This window comes from Lissotriton vulgaris, chromosome 5 (genome assembly GCF_964263255.1).
Source record: "Lissotriton vulgaris chromosome 5, aLisVul1.2, whole genome shotgun sequence".
NCBI classification, from domain to species: domain Eukaryota; kingdom Metazoa; phylum Chordata; class Amphibia; order Caudata; family Salamandridae; genus Lissotriton; species Lissotriton vulgaris.
In genome coordinates this window covers 362,780,474-362,803,682 of record NC_141693.1, presented here as the reverse complement: position 1 = coordinate 362,803,682, position 23,209 = coordinate 362,780,474, and the positions used below count along the sequence as shown (strand labels likewise).

The 23,209-nt window shown below is 46.2% G+C and overlaps 1 protein-coding gene across 1 annotated transcript in view; it reads left to right on the top strand.

Moving 5' to 3' along the window:
* LOC147710906 (chloride channel protein ClC-Kb-like) overlaps positions 1-23,209 on the top strand; it is a 237,394-nt gene that overhangs the window by 15,481 nt on the left and 198,704 nt on the right. The window contains exons 5-6 of the mRNA XM_086921682.1: positions 10,310-10,387; positions 21,022-21,100. Coding sequence (XP_086777808.1) covers positions 10,310-10,387; positions 21,022-21,100 — 157 coding nt within the window. The remainder of the gene's footprint in view (positions 1-10,309; positions 10,388-21,021; positions 21,101-23,209) is intronic.

The window sequence follows — 23,209 nt, the reverse complement described above, 5'->3', positions numbered from 1 at the left end:
TGGCAGCGAATTGTCTTCACTGGCTCCAAGTGGCATCCATTGATGGCATTCTGGAGCAGTGATGCAGCAGTTTGCTGAGATACACCCCTCATGTCCTACACTATTTGTAAAAAATGGCACAAACAACAGAAGCAGGAGATTAAAACCTGTAATACAGAGCCAAGCCTGTGGAATGGACACAACCTACTCATGAGACACTTACCTAACTAGTGCATCTTCAAGAAGCTTCTGAAGACTATATTGTGATAGCCTTGAACTTATCTAGATAGTGTGACATGGTAAGAAAGTAAAGTCTCCAAAGCCAGCCTCTTCCCACAGTTTATTTGTGTGCACCCCCCTGCTTTCACTAATGAACTGCTACCGCCTTCCTGGCAATAATCTACATCGCTATGGGAACCAAACTGGACACGCCTTGAAAAAACACAATTGCTGCTACTTGCATGAACACTATTTTGTCTGTTTTTTGTCTTATTAATTCTATTACGCCCAAGTAAACAATGCTGATTGTTTATGTTCCTATGCAACGATGCTCTAGTAACAAATATACATGTGTTAAAATTTAATAATCACCAATACTTCACTGTACTGGATATGACATCAGGCGTTTCTGTTAAAAAGGGCGAGATTATTTGCTTGAGATATGAGGATGACTCTTACCGCATGTCTTTAGTTACTTTTGTATGTGTGGCACCTTTTGTCACATTGACCTTCATTAACTTTTGTTTTGTCATTTAACAGGTATATTATACATTGTGCTTTATGTAGAGCATGCTAAAAGAGAAATCCGCACATAGTAGCACTATATTGAAGTTAGTGGCAATCTTTTATCAATCTCAGAAGGATGAAAGGCTGCAGTGCTCTGTTTGGGAATCAAACCTGTGTCCTTACATAGAGATAGATGCCTAAAAATGGCACAGGATGGCCTAGGTACCCACCTAGATACACTTGCACTAAAAGTGCCTAAAATTGAATGACTGCTAAGAGATTCTTTATGGCCAAATGTCAGGATGCAACATTTCTTTTTTTCGTTGTACATTAAATGTAGGTTTCATATCGTTCCGTGAGTTGTAATTGGCCTCACAACACAAACAAAAAAGCATAAAACAAAACAGTACTACGATTTATGTTTCAATAACACTTTTTAGTTTATTTTTCTCTTAGGAGCGTTAAATCCTTTGCTTACTCTGCCATGTCATTGTTTTTGTATCTTATTTACATTGTGATGGGAGGTTTGTTGTAGTTGTGGTGCTTCAGGTTTTTGTGATTTGGTGGAGGGTTGTGATTACTGCAGCTTTTACTTGTGCTGACTTGACATTTATAGCCAGACCTTTTGAAGCGCCTTCGTCATTGTAAGTGATGCTGAAGAGCAGAGGCAGGGAGAGGGGAAGCGTTGAATACATGTTGAAGGTTTGCCCAGCTGCAAAGTGCCTTCTGCAGGCCAGCAGGATACCTTGGATGAGCCTGGCCTACCAGGTCACCCCTTAGAACCAGCCCAGACTGTGAGTCACCGGAGCGTTGAGAGGTGAGAGCTGGTTGGCGGCTTGGAGTCTCATGTAAAGGATCGATATGACATGGTGTTGAGAGATGTTGTCCTGGTTGCCTTTAAGAATGTGCAGTGCTTTCTTCGTGTTTTTTTAATGAGTCACTCACTGAGATGTAATTTACTACTCTAGGCAGGGTTTGGAGAAGCGTCAACGGGGTAGGGTCAGTGGCAGTCCACCACCTCTCATCTACCAGGACCTGTGCATTCTTCCTAAAACGATTTTTCCAAAGAAACTGTATAGTAAGGGCCACTGGAATTATGTGATGAGGCTGCTGTGGCGTTTTCCGCAAAATTATGGATTTGTTGCATTTTTACCCACAATCCATCATCTGATGCATAATTTGCCTATTTAACAAAAAATGTGTGTAGTTCACATGGACCAAAGCTTACTAAAGCAAAATCCCACAACGTGGTTCCTTGCAATGCCAGACCATTTGCAAAGTCTAACTGGTGACCTTTCAGTTGTTGATTGCTGTATTCAGGTGGTAAACTAATATGGTGCTACTTTGCCAGGACATTAATAGATGTTAAAATGACAAGATAGCGTGAGAAATATTTATTGTTCATTAGCTCATGATGCTGATAAACTCTGGTAAATGTTGTCACCTCACTGAACACAAATGTCCAAATCAGATGAAAGCAAACTTCATCCTATTTCTGGCACATGAGAAATGTCTGCAGGAGTATCTCAATCTTAAGCTTTTCTACCTTAGCCCCCACTTTCTGGAACTCCGTCCCAGACCACCTTCGTGCGGCTACCCATTATGTATCCTTCCGTAAGGAACTAAAAACGTTTCTTTTTAAACAGGCCTTCCCTGTGTAACCTCCCTTTCCGGCTCTACCACTGGTTCCTACTTTGTCTCTGTAGCCAATAACCTCCACTAGCGCCAAGAAACCGTTCGGTGCACGCTGCGCTTTATAAATGTTTTAAATTAGAAATTAAGATACTGTGCATAGAAAAATATTGCCTATATTGGGGCTGGGTGAAAACCACTTATTTAAACCAGATTTTGACAAGGTGGGAGATAGCAACCCACAACTGGAACGAACAGGGATATTCAGCAATAAGTGCTTAATTTGTGGTAGTATTTCTTTTTCAAGAGTTGTATATAGCGCAAAGTTGACCCGAAGATATCAGGTATCCGAGTGCTTTACACGAGCACCAGTTTCGTTACAGATGGACACATTCATTTTTGTTAGGCACAGGGAGATTAAGTCATTTGCCCACAATCGCAGGCTGTTGAGCTTTGTTGCCGAGACCCAAACTCGGTTCCCCAGATTCGAAGTCGACCCTCTAGCCGTAAGGCTACATCATCTGGTTGCAAATGGTGTGCACCGGCATTCAATTAGGGGACTTCTTTTTCATCATCATAGGTTGAGCCAGGTATTTAGCTAAATCTAGCATTGAGCAGTCCTAATGGCGGGATCCTTAGAAAAATAGTGAGCCTTTGAGTTAAGCACTGCAACCACAAACACATGATGGTTGTCACATTTCAAAGTTGGGATTAGAACCCAGGTTGTTAGGTTTCAAGTTGGTAATGAGAACATTTGAATATGGTTCAAGATTCAAGCTTTTACTTGAATCTGGAGGTAGGTTGCCAGGTGCCAGTTCTTGTGCTCCACTCTAGAACTTTAGGAAAAATGTGCTGTCTCATATTTCACTGAAGCTTTTTTTTTAAGTACATTTATTATGCAGTTGCTAGTAGACAGGTCTGGAAGTCATGCCTGTCTTGCTAAAGAGGGCCTTTTTGGGATGCAGGAACAGATAAACACAGGGCTCTAAGCTTATTTCTTTATCCCTGTAAAAAACATAATTTATAAAACAAGGAGAGGTGATGTGTGCATTTGCTCAGTGTTTTCTCAACCACAGCACCCCCCATGCAAGAACATAGACGGTGCAATACATATGGGACATTGAAGATGCTCCTACTCAGCTCCTCCCCCTCATAGCCCACACAGTGTCACCACTGCTTCCCCCATACACCCATGGGATCTCTTCTGTTTCTTTGACCTGATGTCCCTCTTCCTTCCACCCATCCCTTAGCAGGATAGTGCAATCGTTTCCATGACAATGCAAGGAGGAAATCTATAAATTGAATAAAGTTTATGGCTAGAATCCTACAAGCTCTCTAAAACTAAGGGACAGATTCGAACAGGTTTTGCTATGAATGGGTGTGCTTCAGTCTTGAAATACTCCTGGTTTACTGCTGGATTCTAGGAGTAAGCTAGAAGTATTGCTGACTTTCGTCTGGAAGTCAGGAGCAAGACTGAAGTAGTACAAGTGTTATTCAAAGTAATGTGTGTGATACCACAACAGTGGGACAAGCAGGGAAGGAACGTGTGTGTGGGCGGGTGGGAGGGGGTGCATATTAGTAATTCATCTGATGCTATTGGTTGAACTTCAATTTAAATGCTGCCTAGGTTTGGGTTTCTGCTCATTTCTATGGGATCTTAATTCCCTGTTAGCTTTCCCTTTTTCTTGTTCACTATTAACTTTCCCTTTTCTATTAGCTTTCCTTTTACTAGACCTCATTTTTATTAACTCAACATATTTCAATTACTTTCCCTTTCCTAAATTATCTCACCTTGAAATGCATTCCCTGTTTCCAATTCACATCTGGAATCCTCCATGCACACATCTTTGTTAAAGAAACAGCCACCTTCCCATCCCTCAGTCGCACAGCGGGAAGCGGTTCACCTGAACAGCATCTTACATCTGCTCGCGAACTTTAAGCTTTCCAGCACGGAGGCTGTGAATGGAGTGGCATTACTGCCCCCATTCATCTGTGCTGATTCGTTTTAAGGCTAACTGGCACAATGTTTGGTACACCTGTGCCAAAATGTCAGTAGTTTATTTGCTTCAAAGATCAGCCATTGATTACAGGCTGGCAAGTAGAACCAGCTGCCTGGTTTCCCTGTCTAGAAAGCCTCAATGCGAAAGAAAGGGCAGCCAATGGCAGTAAATTTGCTTAAAGGATTGTTGACATTTCCTTTGCATGTGCTCTATAGTGCACTGTACTAAACACCAGTACAAGGACCTATGAAATACCGGAAACATCCTTTACAACGCTACCATTACATCGCACTACACTTACAACGCAGTCATTACATCGCAACATTCTTTACATCGCATGTCACTACAACGCAGGCATTACAACGCATGACACTACATCACATGACACTACATCACATGTCACTACAACACAGGTATTACTTTGCATACCATAACAACCTATACCATTACAACGCATAGTACCCCTACACTATCCAAAACTTACCCTGCTGTTGCACCCCCTGGAGTTAGAATAGTAATTTTTACCCCTACACTATCAAACACTTACCTACTGTTGCACCCCCAGGAATTAGAATAGTAATTTTTACCCTATACTATCCAATACTTACCTTAAATGCAATGTAATGGTATCCGTTGTAAAGGTATAATGTGATGTAATGGAATGCATTGTAAAGGTAGTTTCTAAAAATGCGATGTAGTCTCATGCGATGTAATGGAGTGCATTATAAAGGATGTTGCGATGTAAAAACTGTGTTGTAAAGGCATGCGCTGTAAATGTATGCATTGTAACTTCATACATTCATGAAATACCATTTGTAAATCGTGTCCTATTCATGCCGATCGCCTTACCTTCACTAGCTAGGTAATAATGATTGTAATTTTGTAGTATTGCACCTTGATCTGCAAATAGTGCTCTGTTACTCACAAGATGGACTTCTAGCCATTCGGATACACTTCTTAGAGTTACTCTTACACCGCGCCTGCCTTACAGAAAGCTAGATTTTAGGTTGTAAAAATCACCTTTGTCCATGGCCACCCCACATACAGCACATCATAGATTCTCCTTACGTTGCGTACCCAACATATGTATGATATGTTATCAACTGGATTGCATCAATTTTCCTACAGCTCTTCCCACTCAAAATCATCACACAGAAGTGCGCCAACAGTCATCTACAGAGTGCATGCTACACCAAAAACATACAGCCTCATGAGTACAACCCACTACCAAAGGCATATTTTTGGCAAAGCTCTTCCAAAGCAAATCCAAGGTCACACACCACAAAACCATACACCACAGAGCCGATCAAAGAAGCCTGGAAAGTGTATACATACCATCATAGGTACCTACCTGGAATGTGCTACATTGATAGAGAGCAGTTTACTCCACCAAGGAATTAACAATCCATCACCCAACATGAAGACAAAATGGAAAGGTCCTTTAGCATACTCAAACATATCTGCTAATGAGACACTACACAGATCTCAAAATTTACCTTCAGGCTCATCTACACAAGCCACTACTGAACTAAACGTCGAACACACACTGTACTGCCCTCACACAACGCAAGAACTACAAGTGATGTCCTAGCCTGATCCTCTCCAAAAGGGTGCTCAGTAAGTGACTAATGTGCTACAGCAATCAATGTTAGCTTTACACAATTGCAAATAATACATGATACAAATGACTGTTTTGTCAGCCAGCTTATTTTGACATACAAAACTGTACAGTTGGGATGAACTGTTCAATAAATTGTGACAACATCATACAAATACTCGCCTCTTGCTTTACTGAAAACGTACTTAAAACGGAGATGATAATCTCAAAATATAGCTATTTCTCCACACCTCTTTTTCACAATAGGTGATCTCCATCACGAGCAGCCCCTGGCAGCCAGCTACTTTCCATAAACAAGCCCAGTACAAAGGCTATTTAGAACAAGGAGCAAAAAAAGGGAAAAGGGGGAAATTGATGCATGTTTCCGGTTCAATGACAGCAGGGGCCCATTGATTACCGTCAGATTTATGAACTTTTACTTGCAAGTTGTGGTTAATTATTCAAATAGATCATGGAATATTTCACTATGCATTGACACAGGAGGATTAAAGTGAATGTATCAAAATTGTGTAATCTCTCACATAAAAATACAAAAAAAGAAAACAACGGACTGTGAGTAGCCCTGCTGGCGCCGCAATTTGGGGAGCCTGTTTTTAAAATTGTTCTTTAATTTTACAGTTCTTCATTTTACAACTGCCTGCTGCCTTACTGGTGTTGTTGGGACCGACCCCGGTCCGCCGAGGCTGTTGTGCCTTTTCCGCGTAGGGTGGTTTCCTACTCCTCCACACAATCCCTACTTCCGGCAAGACGCGGTCTAGTCGTCCGCTGGAAGGAAGGTATATAGCCATCCATGCGGCGGACGCGCAGCAGAGGCGCTTAGCGGGCGCGCCTAAGGCAAGCCCGTCAGCGCCCGTCCGCGCCTAGCCCGTGCCAACCGCATGGAATGCTGCCAGTTTTCTCAGAAATAGGGTAATTTACTCCAGGGATGAACTCCGCGCACTTAATCATACGACTGAGGGATGTGGCTTATGTGTTCTAAGGGACAATAGCGGATGCCATAGTTGTGGATTTGACTTCTCGACCAGGAAGACAGATAACTTAGCGACTCAGCCCACTGATGTGCTCAACCTGCGGGCTGAAACTACACTGCAGGGAGGGCTTGTCAATGCTCGATCATTAGGGAAACACAGGTACGAAATAGCCAAATAATAGAAAATATGAGGCTTGACATGCTCTTCATAACAGAAACATGGGCCGATGCTGCTTCCGACACGGATTTTATCACTGCTACTCCAGAAGGGTATAGATTTGTTAAGATGGATAGGCCTTTGAACAAAAGAGGAGGAGAAGTAGCAATTATTTTTAGAGATTGCTTTGCAGTTACGTTTCATCCTTTTTCGTTTTCCGGCTGCGAAGCACTACAATTCACTGCCAAACTTAGCGCAAACCTCTCTTTTAAGGGTATTCTCGTGTATCGTCCGCCTGGGACCAAAAACCATGTTTTTAACTAATCTTGATGAAATGTTTGAAAAGGTGTTAGCCAATAAGGAATTCACTATTCTGGGCGATTTTAATTTTTATCTAGAGGACTTTGCTAACAAAGAGATGGCTATGCTTCTAGACACTTTGGGTGCAGCAGGGCTATCCCAATTAGTTGGTGTTCTCACTCATGAGGCGGGGCACACGCTGGACGGGATTTTCTCATCTTTTAATGGGCTCAAATTTAAAGAAGGGATTCCACTTCCATGGTCTGATCACTCCCTCATTAGCTTTACCTTTCCTAGGAGCTTTTCCTGCCAGGACAGAAAGTTTACTCTACAGGCAGCCTCCTGTAAAGCCTGGAGTAAAGTGGACAAAACAGTTCTTCGAACTACACTGGAGTGTTCCGTTCCGCTAGGTTGCGATAATGTGGACAATGCAGTTAACAACTACAACAATTGGCTGTCCGACGCCATTAGTGTAGCGGTCCTCACTAAAAGCATTTCCTGTAACCGGGCAGCGCCATCGGCACCCTGGTTTTCCGATCTCCTTCGTAAGGAGAAACAGAATTGTCGTCGTATGGAACGCCGCTGGCGTTTGAACTATCATGTCTCCGACAAACAGGTCTACGGGACAGCTCTTAGGTCCTATAAAGCTCTTGTGATTGCAGAGAAAAGCAAATATTTTAAAGCTCAGATTGAGTCTGCAAAGTATTCTTCGAAAGAGTTATTTACAGTTATCATTAAACTTACTGTTCCCAAAGCACTGAATAAGTTGGGGAGTCAACAATTTGTTGATGATATCGCCTCCACTTTTAAAACCAAAGTGTTGGATATCTTTAGCAATTTTAAGGACGGGCCAGGTCCTCAGTCAGCATCCAAGATGCAGGCTCTGGACAATGGTATGAGCGGGTTTTCTGAGTTTTCTCCTGTGTCGGCCGATACGGTGAGCCATTAGATACTGGCCTCCAAAACAGGCTCACCATCGGACCCATGTTCGTCAGCCTTCTTGATAGAGCTGGCGGACCTGGTGAGTCCTGTGCTATTAGACATTTTCAACAGGATGTTTGCCTCTGGCAGATTTCATATCAGTTGGAAGGAGACCTCTACTCTCCCGTTACTAAAGAAAGCTACCCTAGACGCTACTATTACGTCGAATTACCGCCCCATGGCCCGCCTTTCTTTACCGGCTAAAATTGTTGACAAAATTATGAATGTTCAATTGACTCCGTTTATTGATGACAATGGGCTGCTGGACCATTCTCAGTTTGGCTTCCGTAAGGAACATAGCACTGAGACAGCACTTATCAAAGCGACCAAAGAGATCAGAGCGCTTATGGATGGAGGAGGCACTGCTGTATTAATTCTACTCGACCTCTCCGCCGCATTTGAGACTGTTGATCATACTCTCCTGATTCACCGATTAAAAATCTTGGGTGTGGATGGCATGGCATTGGCCCTGCTATCCTCTTTTCTGCAGGAGAGTTTCAGTATGGTACATCGAAGCTGTGGAACTTGCTGCCTCCCGAGATCAGGAAGGCCAGCTCCCTTCTGGGCTTTAGAAAAAGCTTGAAAACTTGGTTGTTCCAATAAGAGGTGCTATGAGGGCTTTGCTTACGGTTTTTAGCGCAGAGACACCGTTTTTGGTATTTGTGCGCTTTATAAATAACATTAACATTAACATAGCATCAAATTAAAGGAAGAACAAATCTCGGATACCTTAGTTTTCGGCTTTGTGTTGGTTTACAGACGAGTAGAAAAAAGTAAAATATTGTATACAAAACACAGCAGTTAAAGGACTGCTGAAACATTGTGATTTATTTCTCTTTTCCCCTTCTACAGATTTACAATTATGTTAACGCCTTGAATGAAATCAATCCTGATATTTCGTGCACTCTTTATTTGACTACACATTCTTTTAATTTTTTTTTTTTAAACACAGTTCCAACTTCAGTCCCTTTTACAGATTAGAGTGCTAGAGCGTACATTCCAATCTTTAGATGCAGGGTGCCAACGAACCACCCACGGCTTCCAGCAGGGTGCCTGTTCTCCACACAGAGAGCCGCTGAGCAGGTTGTTTTTTACCTCCTTAATTGATGGATGTGGGTTGAAAGCTGGCACAGATTTTCTTGTTTGAGGTTAATAAACACAAGCTGGGCTTTTCAGACCTGATTAAATCTGGAATACATCATTCTGTGTCAAGTTTGCATCACATGTCTAATTGTTTCATCTCTATATACATAACTTCCCCAAAAATATACAGTTACAGAAACTGTATTTATGTCTCAATCAGGATGGACCAACCTAGGTGTTGGAGAGTCACATGCTAGATTTCAGGATAACTACTCTGTTAGTGATTTCCTTTTGCCTTCATTGTATGAAAATGTAAATTTACTTTATGTAGACATACTGAACATTTGATGTGGATCTAGTTCTCCTGGACCTGAGATAGAGATGAGTTTGGTCACGCCATTAATTTGCCCAGTGTTGAGTCTCACATTCTTCGATCCTCAAAAATATGCCTACAATGTTGTTCTGAGATCCTAATATTAGTTCTACTCTGATATTCCATCTTTAGTGGTCCTCATTATACCCTTGTCTCATCGAGACAGTGATACCTTAAGGGCTACACAGGTGCACGAAGAACTGTACAGCAATTAATGAATTTATTTTCCTCGTTTAAGTGTCCTCACATGCACAGCGATTAAGGGTGCAAGTCCTGCTGCCACCATGTGGACATGCGGACACAGCCTTCCAGGTCAACAATGGAAGCCCTACTGGTTGAAGATGAGCGGGAGTATAGTGAGCAGGCAAGGAATGGCGTCTCTATGAACCTCGTCTATGTGAAGAGTCTCCAGAACATGTGACTGAAATGGAGAGAGTAGAGAACAATCGGTGTTGCTCAAATAACTCTTCTTTATCTTCTTTTATATCAGGGTCCCTTCACCCATCTCTCCAGTATGATAGCGGTCTACCTAGGAAGAATGCGGTCTTCCGTCACCGGGGAGTATGAGGTAAAGAGTTTTGGGACATGGCCATGCTTTCGTGGGTTACTGCATGAGTTCCTTTCCTTTGTTACAGCGGATCAGTAGAAATACCAACGTCAGGTGTTTGGACTGAGAACGTTTATGTTAAGGACTTTTGATGGGTTAGGGATGTATGCCAATACAACAAATGCATTGTCTTTACCACACAATGCCTTTAACACACATTGACTTTACTACACATGCCTTTACCACGGATTGCATTTACCGTGCATCTTTTACCACGCAATGCCTTTGTCAAGCCTTGCCATTACCATGCATGCCTTTACCATGCATGCCTTTACAACGAAAAGGTAAGTATATATCCGGCAGGTAAAACTCCTATTTTTATATATTTACTCATATATTTACTATATTATATATATTTATATATATATATATATATGTATATATATATATGTATATATATATATATATATGTATATATATATATATATATATGTATGTATGTATATATATATATATATATATATATATATCAAAATTCCACTCCTTCCAAGAACGAGTAAGGCCACAGCCGAGGAATGGTTGGAAGCGCTTTATTAGGCTGCACATGAAACACAGAGAAAATGTTCTGTTCCCTTCTTATGGCGAATGCATTTCGGCGTTCATCGCCTCTTCAGCGCCAGGTGCATGTACTTGTCTAAATGGATGTAGGTCAGAAAGGCCAGTCCTGCCTTCCCACTAATAGACCACAGCTCCTCCCACTGCGTTGACCTCATGACGCATATACCACTTGTAGTCCGCTTGATGTTCGGCGCCTACAAGGCCCAGCATGCCACAGCCGTGCATAGGTAGGTATCGCCCGAGTGGAGTGGAAGGCGAGATATTTATTCCATAGTCCATGTTGAACTGCTTTGCCCAAAAGTACATGTGCGCAGCTGCGCTTCCTCCAGTCCTCGTACCGCTTCAACTCCGCAGTTCAGGAATCCTTTCTGGCGGGGGCAAGTCTAGGAAATCCGACCGGCCCGACGTGGTGCATAATGCAACCCTCACCGTCATACTTCTTTCTTCGCTGCGTGGTGGACTCTGCAGATTCCGGTACCCCGGAGAAATCCAATCTGCAAGCAGAGTTCCAGTATTGCACAGAGTCATATGTGTATGTATATTTATATACACACATAAATATATACCCTTATCGATCTCCTCACTCACCCCTAAAACCTGAAAATGCCCTTACCACCCAATATTCCTACTTACCCCAAACTCTAAAACACCCTTACCACCTAATATCTGTACCCATCTAAAAACCCTGAAATACCCTTACCTCCCAATACCTTTACCCACCCCTAAACTGTAAAAACACCCTTACCACGCAATACCCTTTCCCACCCATAAACCCTAAAACACCCTTACCGCCCAAGACCCTGACCATCCCCTAAACCCTAAAAATACCCTTAACACCCAATACCCCTGCCCATCACTAAACCCTAAAAACACCCTTACCACTCAATACCCTGACCCACTCCTAAACTCTAAAAAAACTCTTTCTGAAAAAAACCAAAGGTTACAGAGATGTCATAGTTACTCTCAGATTTTACACACACCAAACCATAGAAATTCAGCAGCTATAGTTATCTCGAGTACCTATAACTTGTGCCCTAAGGTAACTATAACTCGCGCCCCCTCCATGTTTTCTCATTAATAATTGCACTGCAAATGTTGTCATAGAAGATATCATGAGTGTTGTAATATGTGGGGCAATTAGCAGTGCATGGGGAGGACATGAGTTATAGTTACCTTAGGGCACAAGCTATACTTACTTGAGATAGCTATAACTTCAAGGATCGCCCAGAAACTTTCCATGCACAACTAGAATCACCAGCATATTTGTGTTGGAAAAGTTTGTGAAGATTTGGCAAATGGCGTAAAAGATATGCGCAAGTCAAAAATCACTTTTCCTATGGAAATTATGTCCTAACTATAACCACCTACTGGCGACCGGCAGTAGGCAATATATACCCTTACCACCCGAAACCCTTACCCACCCCAAAACCCTAAAACAACCTTACCTCCCAATAACCTTACCCACCGCTAAACCCTAAAAACACCCTTACCACCCAATACCCTTACCCACCCTTACATACACACACACACACACATATATAAATAATTTAACATATTATTATCAACTCTGATATGTACTTTAGAGGTGTGCACGTATATGTATAATGAAATACGTGTTTTTTCTATGTCTACACCTTTGTAACTCACGTGTATGGGTGGAGCATCACTGATAGAGAAAAAAACTGTATAAATTTGTAGCTGACCAGGTGCGCGGTGTGTGACCAAGAGCACAAGTTGCTCGAAACGCGTAACCGGAGAGGTTTTAAATAAAATCTCCTTGCCTGCATCCATTGGGTCCGTGTCTTCGTGTCCACTGAAGTGTGGTTTTTCTGAAGATTGGTTTGTTCATATATATATATATATATATTTATATATATATATATATATATATATGTATATATATATATATATATATATATGTATATATGTATATCGTAGCAATCTCCTCTCACAGATCAAACTTTAAAGTAAAGCGCCATCACACCATCAAATGTGTCAGCAGTGGTCATTTATTTCGGCAAATGCAGAGCATGTGCTCTCCTTGACGCGTTTCGCTCCTCAGGCGGAGCTTGGTCACATGAATATATACACATAAGCACTTACCTGATATATTCTTACATTTCGTTGTAAAGGCATACGTGGTAAAGGCATATGCTTGGTAATGACTTGTATGGTAAAGGCAATGCTCAGTAAAGACATTGCGTGGTAAAGGATGCATGATAAAGGCATTGAATGATGAAGACTGCGTTGTAAAGGATGTTTCCCGATAGTTATAGAGATGGAGCTGACGACTTTAGGTTTAAGAATCTATATGAGTGAATTTGGTAGCATGAAGTACTGATTGGATGACATTTTTAATGTACTATTCTGTAGTTTCCAGTGAGAAGAGCTACCTTAGAAGCAAGGTATCTGGCCCAGAGAATTAGATTAAAGCAGAATAAGGAGAAGGTTTGGTGCCCCAAGGTGATGGTGAAGCAAAATTTGTGTGGGGCAAATATAGCATATTTTTTTATAAATCCGTTTTATTTGAGTTTGACTTTTACTTCACTCAATAACATTGCAAAAAAACAACCACTCTCCCCCATGTATACATAGTTGACAGCATTCTCAGTGTCTCAGGTTTCATACTTATAGAATTATTTCGACACCTATGATTTGGCTGCTAGCCTCTGGGCTGAAGCCGGGCTCACCTCCTGTGACTAATTTAGGGGGTCTCCGCAAAATGTCAGGAAATCATTGCAGAAATCTCTTCTACCGACATGACAGGTGCAGTTTCCGCAAACAACCATCCTGCCATTTCATGCTGCCTGTGGTGTGGCAGGGTATAGGGCCTGCCTGGTGGACTGGTCGCTTGCGCAGGGGTGGTAATGCGCAGCGCTAGCCAGTGAGCCTTACACTCGGTGCCAGTCGGAAGTGACGTGCCCGAGCGCACGCCTTCCATTTATTCAACCCCGCAGGCCACGCCTGGCCTGCGGATGTAGGGATGCGTGCAACGTGCGTCCACTAGAGTGCTAACAGCACTACATCTCTATCCAACTATATAAACTTTTTGCAAAATGTCCAGACCATAAGTGTCCATTACATTACAACAACTTTAATCAATTGCTCTGTACTTGCGTGTCCCTTTGATGACGACTTCAGGGTCTCAGCTGACAGGCATAGTCTTTTAGTCTCTGACTTGGGGGTGGATTGGGCCTCAGGTTGTACCGCGGGATGTGATCCGGTCCTTGCTCTCTGTTGCGGGATGGATTTCTGATGGGTGTGGACATGGTTGAGAGTCCACCTTCAGACTCCGACACTGGCACTCGGGTATCGGCTGATGAGTTGCCTCCTTCCTCTTGTGTCGCGGCTCGGGGTGACTCATTGACTCCATCCGCATCTTCTGTGTTCCCCCTCGGCCCAGGGGGAACCACTTTGAACCACGATGTGTTCCTTGATACTTCCTCCCCCTCTCTTCTAGCAGCCACCATGGTCCCTTTTGTCGCAGTTACAGTCCACGGGCCTGGTTCGTAGAAGGTCTGGAACTTTCCTCCAGGGCGTCTGTTCCTGATGACTACCCGATCCCCTCGGCATAGTCGTCGTGGTGCTGCTCTACTCCGCTGGCTCGCCCGCTGATTGTTTTGGCGTCGACGTTCCTGAATTTCCCTCATGTTGTCCGGAACCAGCGCCGGCTCAGGGGCTGTAGGAAGGAGGTCTCGGCGTCGGCCTTGGAACATGAGGGACCACGGGCTCTTCTGGGTGGTGCAGTGGGGAGTTCCTCGATATTCCCTTAGGAACTCATGTAGCCTTTGTTCAGGGTCGGCCTCCTCTACCATCGCTATCCTGAACATCTTGTTGAGGGTCCGCATAAATCTTTCTGCCTCCCCGTTGGCTTGCAGCCATTGGGGTGTGATGCGCCGGTGGATAATGCCTCTGGCCTTCAAGAATGTGGCGAACTCCGCTCCCTGGAACGGTGGTCCATTGTCGCTTTTTATCTCCTCAGGGTAACCAAACATGGAGAACAGTCTTTCTAGCGCCGGCCCTACGTGTGTAAATGCCGTGGATTGCACCCTCTCAACTAGGGGGTACTTGGAGTACGAGTCGATAGCTACCAATGTGTGCCCCTCTCCCGGGAAGCTCCCGAAGTCCAAGCTGATTTTGGTCCAGGGGGTCGTGCATGCCTCCTCAGTAATTATCGGGGCCGGCCTTTCGGGATCGCTCGTCAGTTGGCAAGACATGCAGTTTTTCACGTAGTCCTCCACCATCGTTTCCAATTCAGGGAACCACACCTTTTCACGCATCCGTGCCTTCATTTTCGTGGAGCCCTGGTGGCCGCCATGAGCGAGTTGGGTGGCTCAGTGCCTGAGGCGTTTTGGTATCACCAGGCGTGTCCCTCTCAGCAGCACACCCTCTTCCGTGGCGCTGAGTTCGTGGCGGACGTGCCAGAACTTCGTGAGGGCTTCCTTGTCCGATGCTGTCCAGGTGTCAGGAGGGTGTAGGTAGTTAGTCCAGGATTCTTCCTGTACGGCTTGTAGCGACCTCATGTACGGGTTGTCATCCACTGTCGCCTCCTTGATCTCCTCAATGGTCATGCATTGAGGGCAGGACATGAGTGCTACCCACTGGGCGTATTCCTCGCAGTCATCATCAACAGGCACTGGCTCTTGAGGTAGTGGGTGGCGCGACAGGTAGTCAGCCGGATTTTTGGCTCCCGGTCTGTACACCACTTCCATGCCATAAGTTTGAAGCTGAATCACCCACCTCTCAATGTGTGGTGGTGGATGGGGGGCGGTGCCCTTGAAGAGAGGCACTAGGGGCTGATGATCGGTTACCATCACAAATGAATGTCCTTGTAGGTAGAGGTGAAAATGACTGCAGGCCCACTTGATTGCCAGGGCCTCCCGCTTGATTTGAGCGTATCTGGTTCCGGTTGGGGTCAACGCCTTACTGGCAAAGGCCAAGGCCGTCCATTGTCCAGGCTCGTGTTCTTGGGTCAGAACTGCCCCTAGGCCCACCGGGCTGGCGTCAACAATCACTTCGGTCCGCTTGGCGGGGTCAAAGTATGATAGTATTGCATTTTCAAGGAGGGCATCCTTTATCCCCTGGAAGGCTTCATTTTCTTTCGTGCTCCACTGCCACTTGGCGTCCGTTTTCGTTAGTGCTCGGAGGGGTTCACTGCGGGTTGCCAGGCCTGGTATGAACCGGCCACAGTACGTAGCCATCCCAAGGAAACTCCTCACCTCCGTTGGTGATTTCGGCGCTGGAGCATCCTTTATGGACTTGGATTTTCTTGGGTCAATTTGAACTCCTTCTTGGTTAAAAACGTAACCAAAAAACTCAATGGAGGATTGAAAGAATTGACATTTGTCTCTGTGGAGGGTTGCTCCGTGTGTGCTCAGTCTTTTCAAGACATCTCGCAGATGTTTGTAATGTTCGGACGCGGTGGCAGAGTGGATTAGAATGTCGTCGCTGACATTAATTACCCCCGGCAAACCTGACAAGAGCTCCCTGATGGTATTCTGGAATACCTCCGCTGCCGATGATATTCCGAAGTTGAGGCGCTTGTATCGCCGGAGGCCAAGGTGAGTACTGAATGTAGTGATGAAACGGCTTTCCTCTGCGAGGGGCAGTTGATGGTAGCCTGCATTGAGATCGATTTTCGAGAACCATCTCGAGCCATTCACATCGGCTACTATGTCATCCATAGTGGGCGTCAAGTGTCTTTCTCTTCTGATAGCGGTGTTTGGCAGCCGCATATCGATACATAGGCGGATCTCGCCTGGTTGCTTGGGCTTCTCAACTATGACCATGGGGGAAATCCATGAGGTGGGTCCTGTTACCTTTTCGATGACTCCCAGGTTCTCGAGTTTCTCAAGTTCTTTTTCCACTAACGGCCGAAGGTGGAATGGTATCTGCCTGTGGCGTAGGGCTGTGGGAGTGACGGACTTGCCGATATGGAGTTTGATGGGGTCGCACTTGATGCAACCTAGTCCTTTGAACAGTTCAGGGAAGCGCTCCAGCAGCTCATCCACTTGATGGGCTCTGATACAGTTAGCAAACGCGATCAGTTTTAGGTCCTCAGCAGTGTGGCTGCTTAGCAAGGTGTCGGCTTCTCGGTCAATTATGTGTACCGTCGCTGTTACTTCTGCCTCATCTGCCCGGATGGGTATCACAATTTTCCCTTTTAGGGGTAGTGGTGTATCCGCTCCATAGTCGAAGATTCTTGTCTTTGAGTGTAGGACCTCAGGCCGAGGGCGTAGCTTGTTAAATTGTTGCAGCCCCATGACGTTGATGGTGGCGCCTGTGTCGATGATAGCTTTTACCTCATTCTCCCCCATTTGTACCACACATGTCGGTTGTGGCCGTCGCCTCTGCTTCAGTTCCCGGGCAAAAGAGATCACATATGCTTCCTCGTCTTCCGAGTCCGAATCGCCGTAGATTGTGGGTAGGTGTTTTTCAGCCCTCTCCGGGGGTGGGTCTGTTAGCGATAGCTGGCGGACGGCTTTTGTGGGCGTCCATGGCTTCTTGGGATTCCTGGGTTGGTTCTTCCTGCGACAGACTGACGCAAAATGATTTGGGATTCCGCAATTCCCGCAGGTTTGTCCTTGAGCCGGGCAGTCCTTGGCCGCATGGGGTTCATGCCCACAGTATCTGCAGCGGGCTTGAGGCGGGTCCCTCCGGTATCCCTTTTGTGCCTGGCCACGTGTCCGAGGTGGTACCGCGTCAGCACGTTCTACTTTGATGGTTTCGGATTTGGCGGGAGTTTTGTGTAGGGCCTGTTCCATGGCCGTCGCTCTGGCATCCGAGAGTTCGTGAGCTCTAGCTAGGATAAGGATGTCTTCCAGGGAGATCCCCGGTTTTCGCAGGATATGGCCCCTTAGCGTTTTGTCTCGGCACCCCTGAATCAATTGACGTCGTATGGCCCTTGGCTGGTCCTCATCAGTGGAGCTGGCCAGCTCCCTCACTCGGGTGTGGAATTGGTCCATGGATTCCCCATCCCGCTGGCGGGCTTGCCCTAACTTGAAGACTTCAAAGTCTACGTTTAATTGGGGGTCAAAATGGTTGTTGAGGGCGGTGACTGCGGCAGCGTAGGTGGTCGCTGCACCCGGGTTAGGGAGGTGTTTGAAAAGTCTGAAAACCTCGTCCCCCGCGTAGTGGAGGAGTAGGGACCTTTTCACTGCGTCATCCGTTTCCCTCGTGACCACAAAGTAATTCTCTAATCTTTCCAGCCAAATTTTCCATCGGGGCGAGGCCGTGGACGGGTCACTTGCCTCACTGAATGGTGGTAGCACCCCAGCAGCAGCGTGCTGGAATGGAATGTTAATGACGGGCGCCACAGCATCACCATCCCCCATGGCGGCGACTCCCAAGAGTAGTTAGGGTAGAGGTTCCTACGCGGGGCTGCGGCAGTGTGCGTACCTTTGCAGGCAGTTGCTTCGTCTGTCCTCCTGCCGCTATGTTTGCCACCAAAACCACGTGCCTCGTGGCTGGCAAGTGAGGGTTCTTTTCCGGGCTACCAGCGTCTGCTGTGTCTTCTCCAGGTGTCACTAGGCCTCCCCAGGCCTCAGCAGGCCAGAAACACGAATTACACTGGGCAAGTAGGGTTGGCTTGGCGTTTTTCCCGCTTCTCACTCCAGAAGCGTGAGGAATGGCAGGGTGCGGTGGCCTCGCGTACCATGCGAGATGCGTGGTGATTGGCACTCGGTCGCAGCGGGAGGCTCGGCGATGCGGCGGCAGACTGCGGTGGCATACGCCCTCTCCACAGGGCAGCAAGGGTGGCTGGCAATGAGGAGCACGCCGGCTCCTGTGAAGCCGGTGGGGCCGCCGGGTCACACGCGGTGTGCACCGCGGGAGCGAGCAGACCGCTCCGCTTGGGCTGAGGTGTACGGGCGAGGGTTGGGCCCCCTCCGCTCGTCGCCAATGGGGTGTGGCAGGGTATAGGGCCTGCCTGGTGGACTGGTCGCTTGCGCGGGGGTGGTAATGCGCAGCGCTAGCCAGTGAGCCTTACACTCGGTGCCAGTCGGAAGTGACGTGCCCGAGCGCACGCCTTCCATTTATTCAACCCCGCAGGCCACGCCTGGCCTGCGGATGTAGGGATGCGTGCAACGTGCGTCCACTAGAGTGCTAGAGTGCTAACAGCACTACACTGCCCTTCGCTTGCTGTTTTGTTTCCCTGAATCAAACCACCAGAGCAGCTGGTTGTTCCTGCAAATATATATCAGATGTACTCGGAACTTCTTTCCCAGTATGTAGGTGACATTTGTACCTGTTTTCTAGATGGGTGGCACCATGATTTACCTGGTGGTCCCAATAGAGGAGTAACTATAATGAATTGGGCAGATGCAGTGACATAAGGGCCCACTGCACGAGGGTGTCATTTCAAGGGCTCTCAGGACCCCAGTCAAAACATATTTTGGGGGCCACTGTATGGAAAAATCTGGGATTTATCACACATGTCATGATTTATACCCTATGATGCCAAACAACACTAAATTAGATGTTTACCTTTAACAGGGTCACACACCCGAAATATGTCTTGCCCAGAACACTAAAAAAACAAGATAACACTGGGCAGAAAGATTGAGTCAGAGGTAGATGTAGGCAGAGAGAGGTTTAAGAGACAGAAATAGAATGGACAGAGGTCAATAAGACGGAAAATTCCTTTTCCCCAGGTTCCCCTTGTAAGGTGGGAACCCTGGGCAATTGCCCACTCTGCCCATGCCTTAAAACATCTGTAATGCACCCTAATTATGGCCCTCTTTTACTAGCTGTCTGAGCTGGAGTGTAGGGGTTATATGAGTGGCTTGTCAAGCCGGGTAGGAGCCCCAAGAGCAAATACCAACAAAATAACCGACCCGAGACCACAAGAGACTTATTCACAACACATAACATGACCATATCAAGATAAACAGATCATTTGCAATGTAAAAAAATCAGTCTCCATATATACTGTACTGATAACATCTTGCTGTGTACAGAGAAACCAGACTAGGAAATTTCTAATGCATAACCATTCCATCCCCTATCACAAACAGATTAGTAATAGACCGCCAACTGGATCCCCCAGCTTCTCTTAATCCAGGCCAACTGCTATGACCCGGAGGCCCCTGATGAATTCCAAATGTCATATTCTGCTCCCAAAACAGGATGCAGTGCCAGCTCAGACACTGATCCAAACAATGCTGAAGGCATCCCTGTGGGGACCCCCAGCACCCTTCAGGAGATGTGCCTGGACAACTTGGCCATACGTGGTCCCACTAGGTTGCCTTAAATCTGCACATCAATTGACTTTTCCCTACCCTAAGGAACCTTATGCGAACCGTAGGAGGCCTCTTCTTTGCGCTTGCAAGCCTCACTTCCCCATTTCACCAAGGTATTATTTTGGAGGGCCCGCAATGGACTAGGAAAAGTTGCTTAACTGGCCCACCACTGTCAACATTAGAACTCCAGAGCCCATACTTGGGATAAGCCAGGCAGGTCCAGGAATTTGCAGCACCGTTGACGCATGATCAGAAGGTCATTTCAAGTTGGTCTGGCATGGCAGGGTGGTTACAGACGGTCCCAGGAAAGTGAGAGGGTACTTCCCTCGTTGCCTTCGCTTAAGTCTGTGTGGTGGATATGCCCTCTGCCTCTCGGGTCAATCTCCTTCCCCACCTGGCCTTAGAACCTTTGCCAGGGAAGACACCTTTTGCAGGTTTCCGCAGCAAAAAAAGGGTGAAATTAAAAAAATGCTTAGCTGTCTCCACTTGACTACTCCTCGGCCCCTGTCGGGCCAGGCTGTACCTAAAGCCAGGGCACCCTAACTTCAGGTGGCGTGTTGGGAAAGAGGGAGTGCCTTAGACTTGGGCCCTCAGTAGGGGGCAATCATAGGTGGTGTCTCTGGTGGGAGCGGGTGAGTGTACGTGAGCGATTCAGGAAGGACTCGAGTGGGATCTGGTGAAAGGCTCAGGTTTACAAGAACAATAGATATGCTCAGAAGTACATCTCACTTTGAATTACTACTACTGATTATCTTGTAGGATGTTGGTCACCTAATTGAGGTTTTCTTTTTATTGCAGAACAAGAGTAAACAATATGAGATGCTTGTGGCGGCTGCAGCAGTTGGAGTCTCCACTGTCTTTGGTGCCCCGATTAGTGGTGAGGGTAATTCAAAGCTGACGGGGTTATGGGAACATGGGGGATTTGAGGTATGACACAACCTTTGAACTGGAGGGAGTATCCTTCATTTACATACAGATCGTTGAAACTGGCAACAATGTTGTGTTGGGAAGGAAAGTATATTTTTGAACTAGGTTCCTACATGCACGTGTCCATTTGATGTGATGCTGTGACCGTTAAGCATCATGAGTATGATGGTGGAAGCGCCCGTAAACTAGGACATGGTGGCAGGAACTATCAGACCCTGCAGTAGGATAACATCATTTCCTAAAACCTGGGCCAGCCTGGTCAAAGGTCCCTGAAACTAAAACAGGATAGTATTAGAATACAGATTCGCCCCCAGAGTCAGGTTTGATTACAGTCGTAGAATCATTAGTTGGAAGACAAGAGCTTTCAGAAGCGGTAAATGAGTTCCAAATAAAGGAGTAGATCCACTCCAATATCCAACCTAGGTTGCAAGCCCTCAGATCAGGGGTGACATACGGTCCCAGGTGCTGGGTGGCACAATGCAATATCCACCCTTGATTGCAAGCCCTCAGATCAGGGGCGACATACGGTCCCAGGTGCTGGGTGGCACACTGCAATATCCACCCTAGGTTGCAAGCCCTCAGATCAGGGGCGACATACGGTCGCAGGTGCTGGGTGGCACACTGCAATATCCACCCTAGGTTGCAAACCCTCAGATCAGGGGCGACATACAGTCCCAGGTGCTGGGTGGCACACTGCAATATCCACCCTAGGTTGCAAGCCCTCAGATCAGGGGCGACATACGGGCCCAGGTGCTGGGTGGCACACTGCAATATCCACCCTAGGTTGCAAGCCCTCAGATCAGGGGCGACATACGGTCCCAGGTGCTGGGTGGCACACTGCAATATTCCACCCTAGGTTGCAAGCTCTCAGATCAGGGGCGACATACGGTCCCAGGTGCTGGGTGGCACAATGCAATATCCACCCTAGGTTGCAAGCCCTCAGATCAGGGGCGACATACGGGCCCAGGTGCTGGGTGGCACACTGCAATATCCACCCTAGGTTGCAAGCCCTTAAATCAGGGGTGACATACGGGCCCAGGTGCTGGGTGGCATGAGCTCCTAGAACCAGAGCAACATGATTTCTCATGTTCAGGCGCAGCTAGGCATGAACTTGCACAACCCAATAACAAAGCAGCATGACCTCAAAGAACATAGAACAACGCAGCATGAAATCTGAGCACCCAAAGAAGATTGGTGAGAGCTCTTACAATGAGGAACTGGTGGTATGCATTCCAGAATTAACAGAAGACATCACAGAAGAGCAAGGTGGCATGCACTCTACCAGTGCTTAATTTGAGCCGGGGCTTTCGGGTGCTAAGCACCAGCACTTAATTGGTTTCCGGTGCTCAGCACTGACACGTAATTGTCAACACTGTACTTAGAACAGTCCTCCACATGTGGTGCTGCTCATCTAATTTAGAGATGAGCAGAACAACGGTAGTTTAGGAATACAATATACATTAAAATTGCTAATACCTGCCTCCCCTGCCATTCCTTTAGCTTTGGGGACCTGGAATAATCTGAACTGTTGCATTTACATGTGAGAGATGGTTAGTAGTTGTTTTGGCAGCGATGACAAGGGCGATGGGTGGTGCAAGCTGCAGTGGCCTCCTGGTCAAATCCCTGGTACTTAATATTTTACAAATTAAGCACTGCACTCTACTGACTTGAAACCTGGTAGTGTGTGTTCTTTAAAACAGGTAGTAGGAGCACATGGAAATGTTAAAACAATGGCTTTTGCTCTAAAATCCTAAAGCATTGTGGCATTAGTTCCCATAAGCTAGAGCAGAGTGGCATATGCTCCCAAGAGCAGAGTTGCAAAAACCACAGTTGATGGACAGAATGCAGAACAATGTCATACATTCACCCCAGCACAGAGATCTGGGCCTAAATCCATTGTTTTTTTGCACTCCACACCACCCCAGTTCAGACATGGCCATACGCAAATCAGTATGACCCTGTGCCTCATGGGAACAGTCCAGCCCGAACTGCCAAGCCATGCCTTCCCTGGACCGGAAACAAGCTTCCGAGTACCGGTTTCTGGCATTCCAGCCGTCTT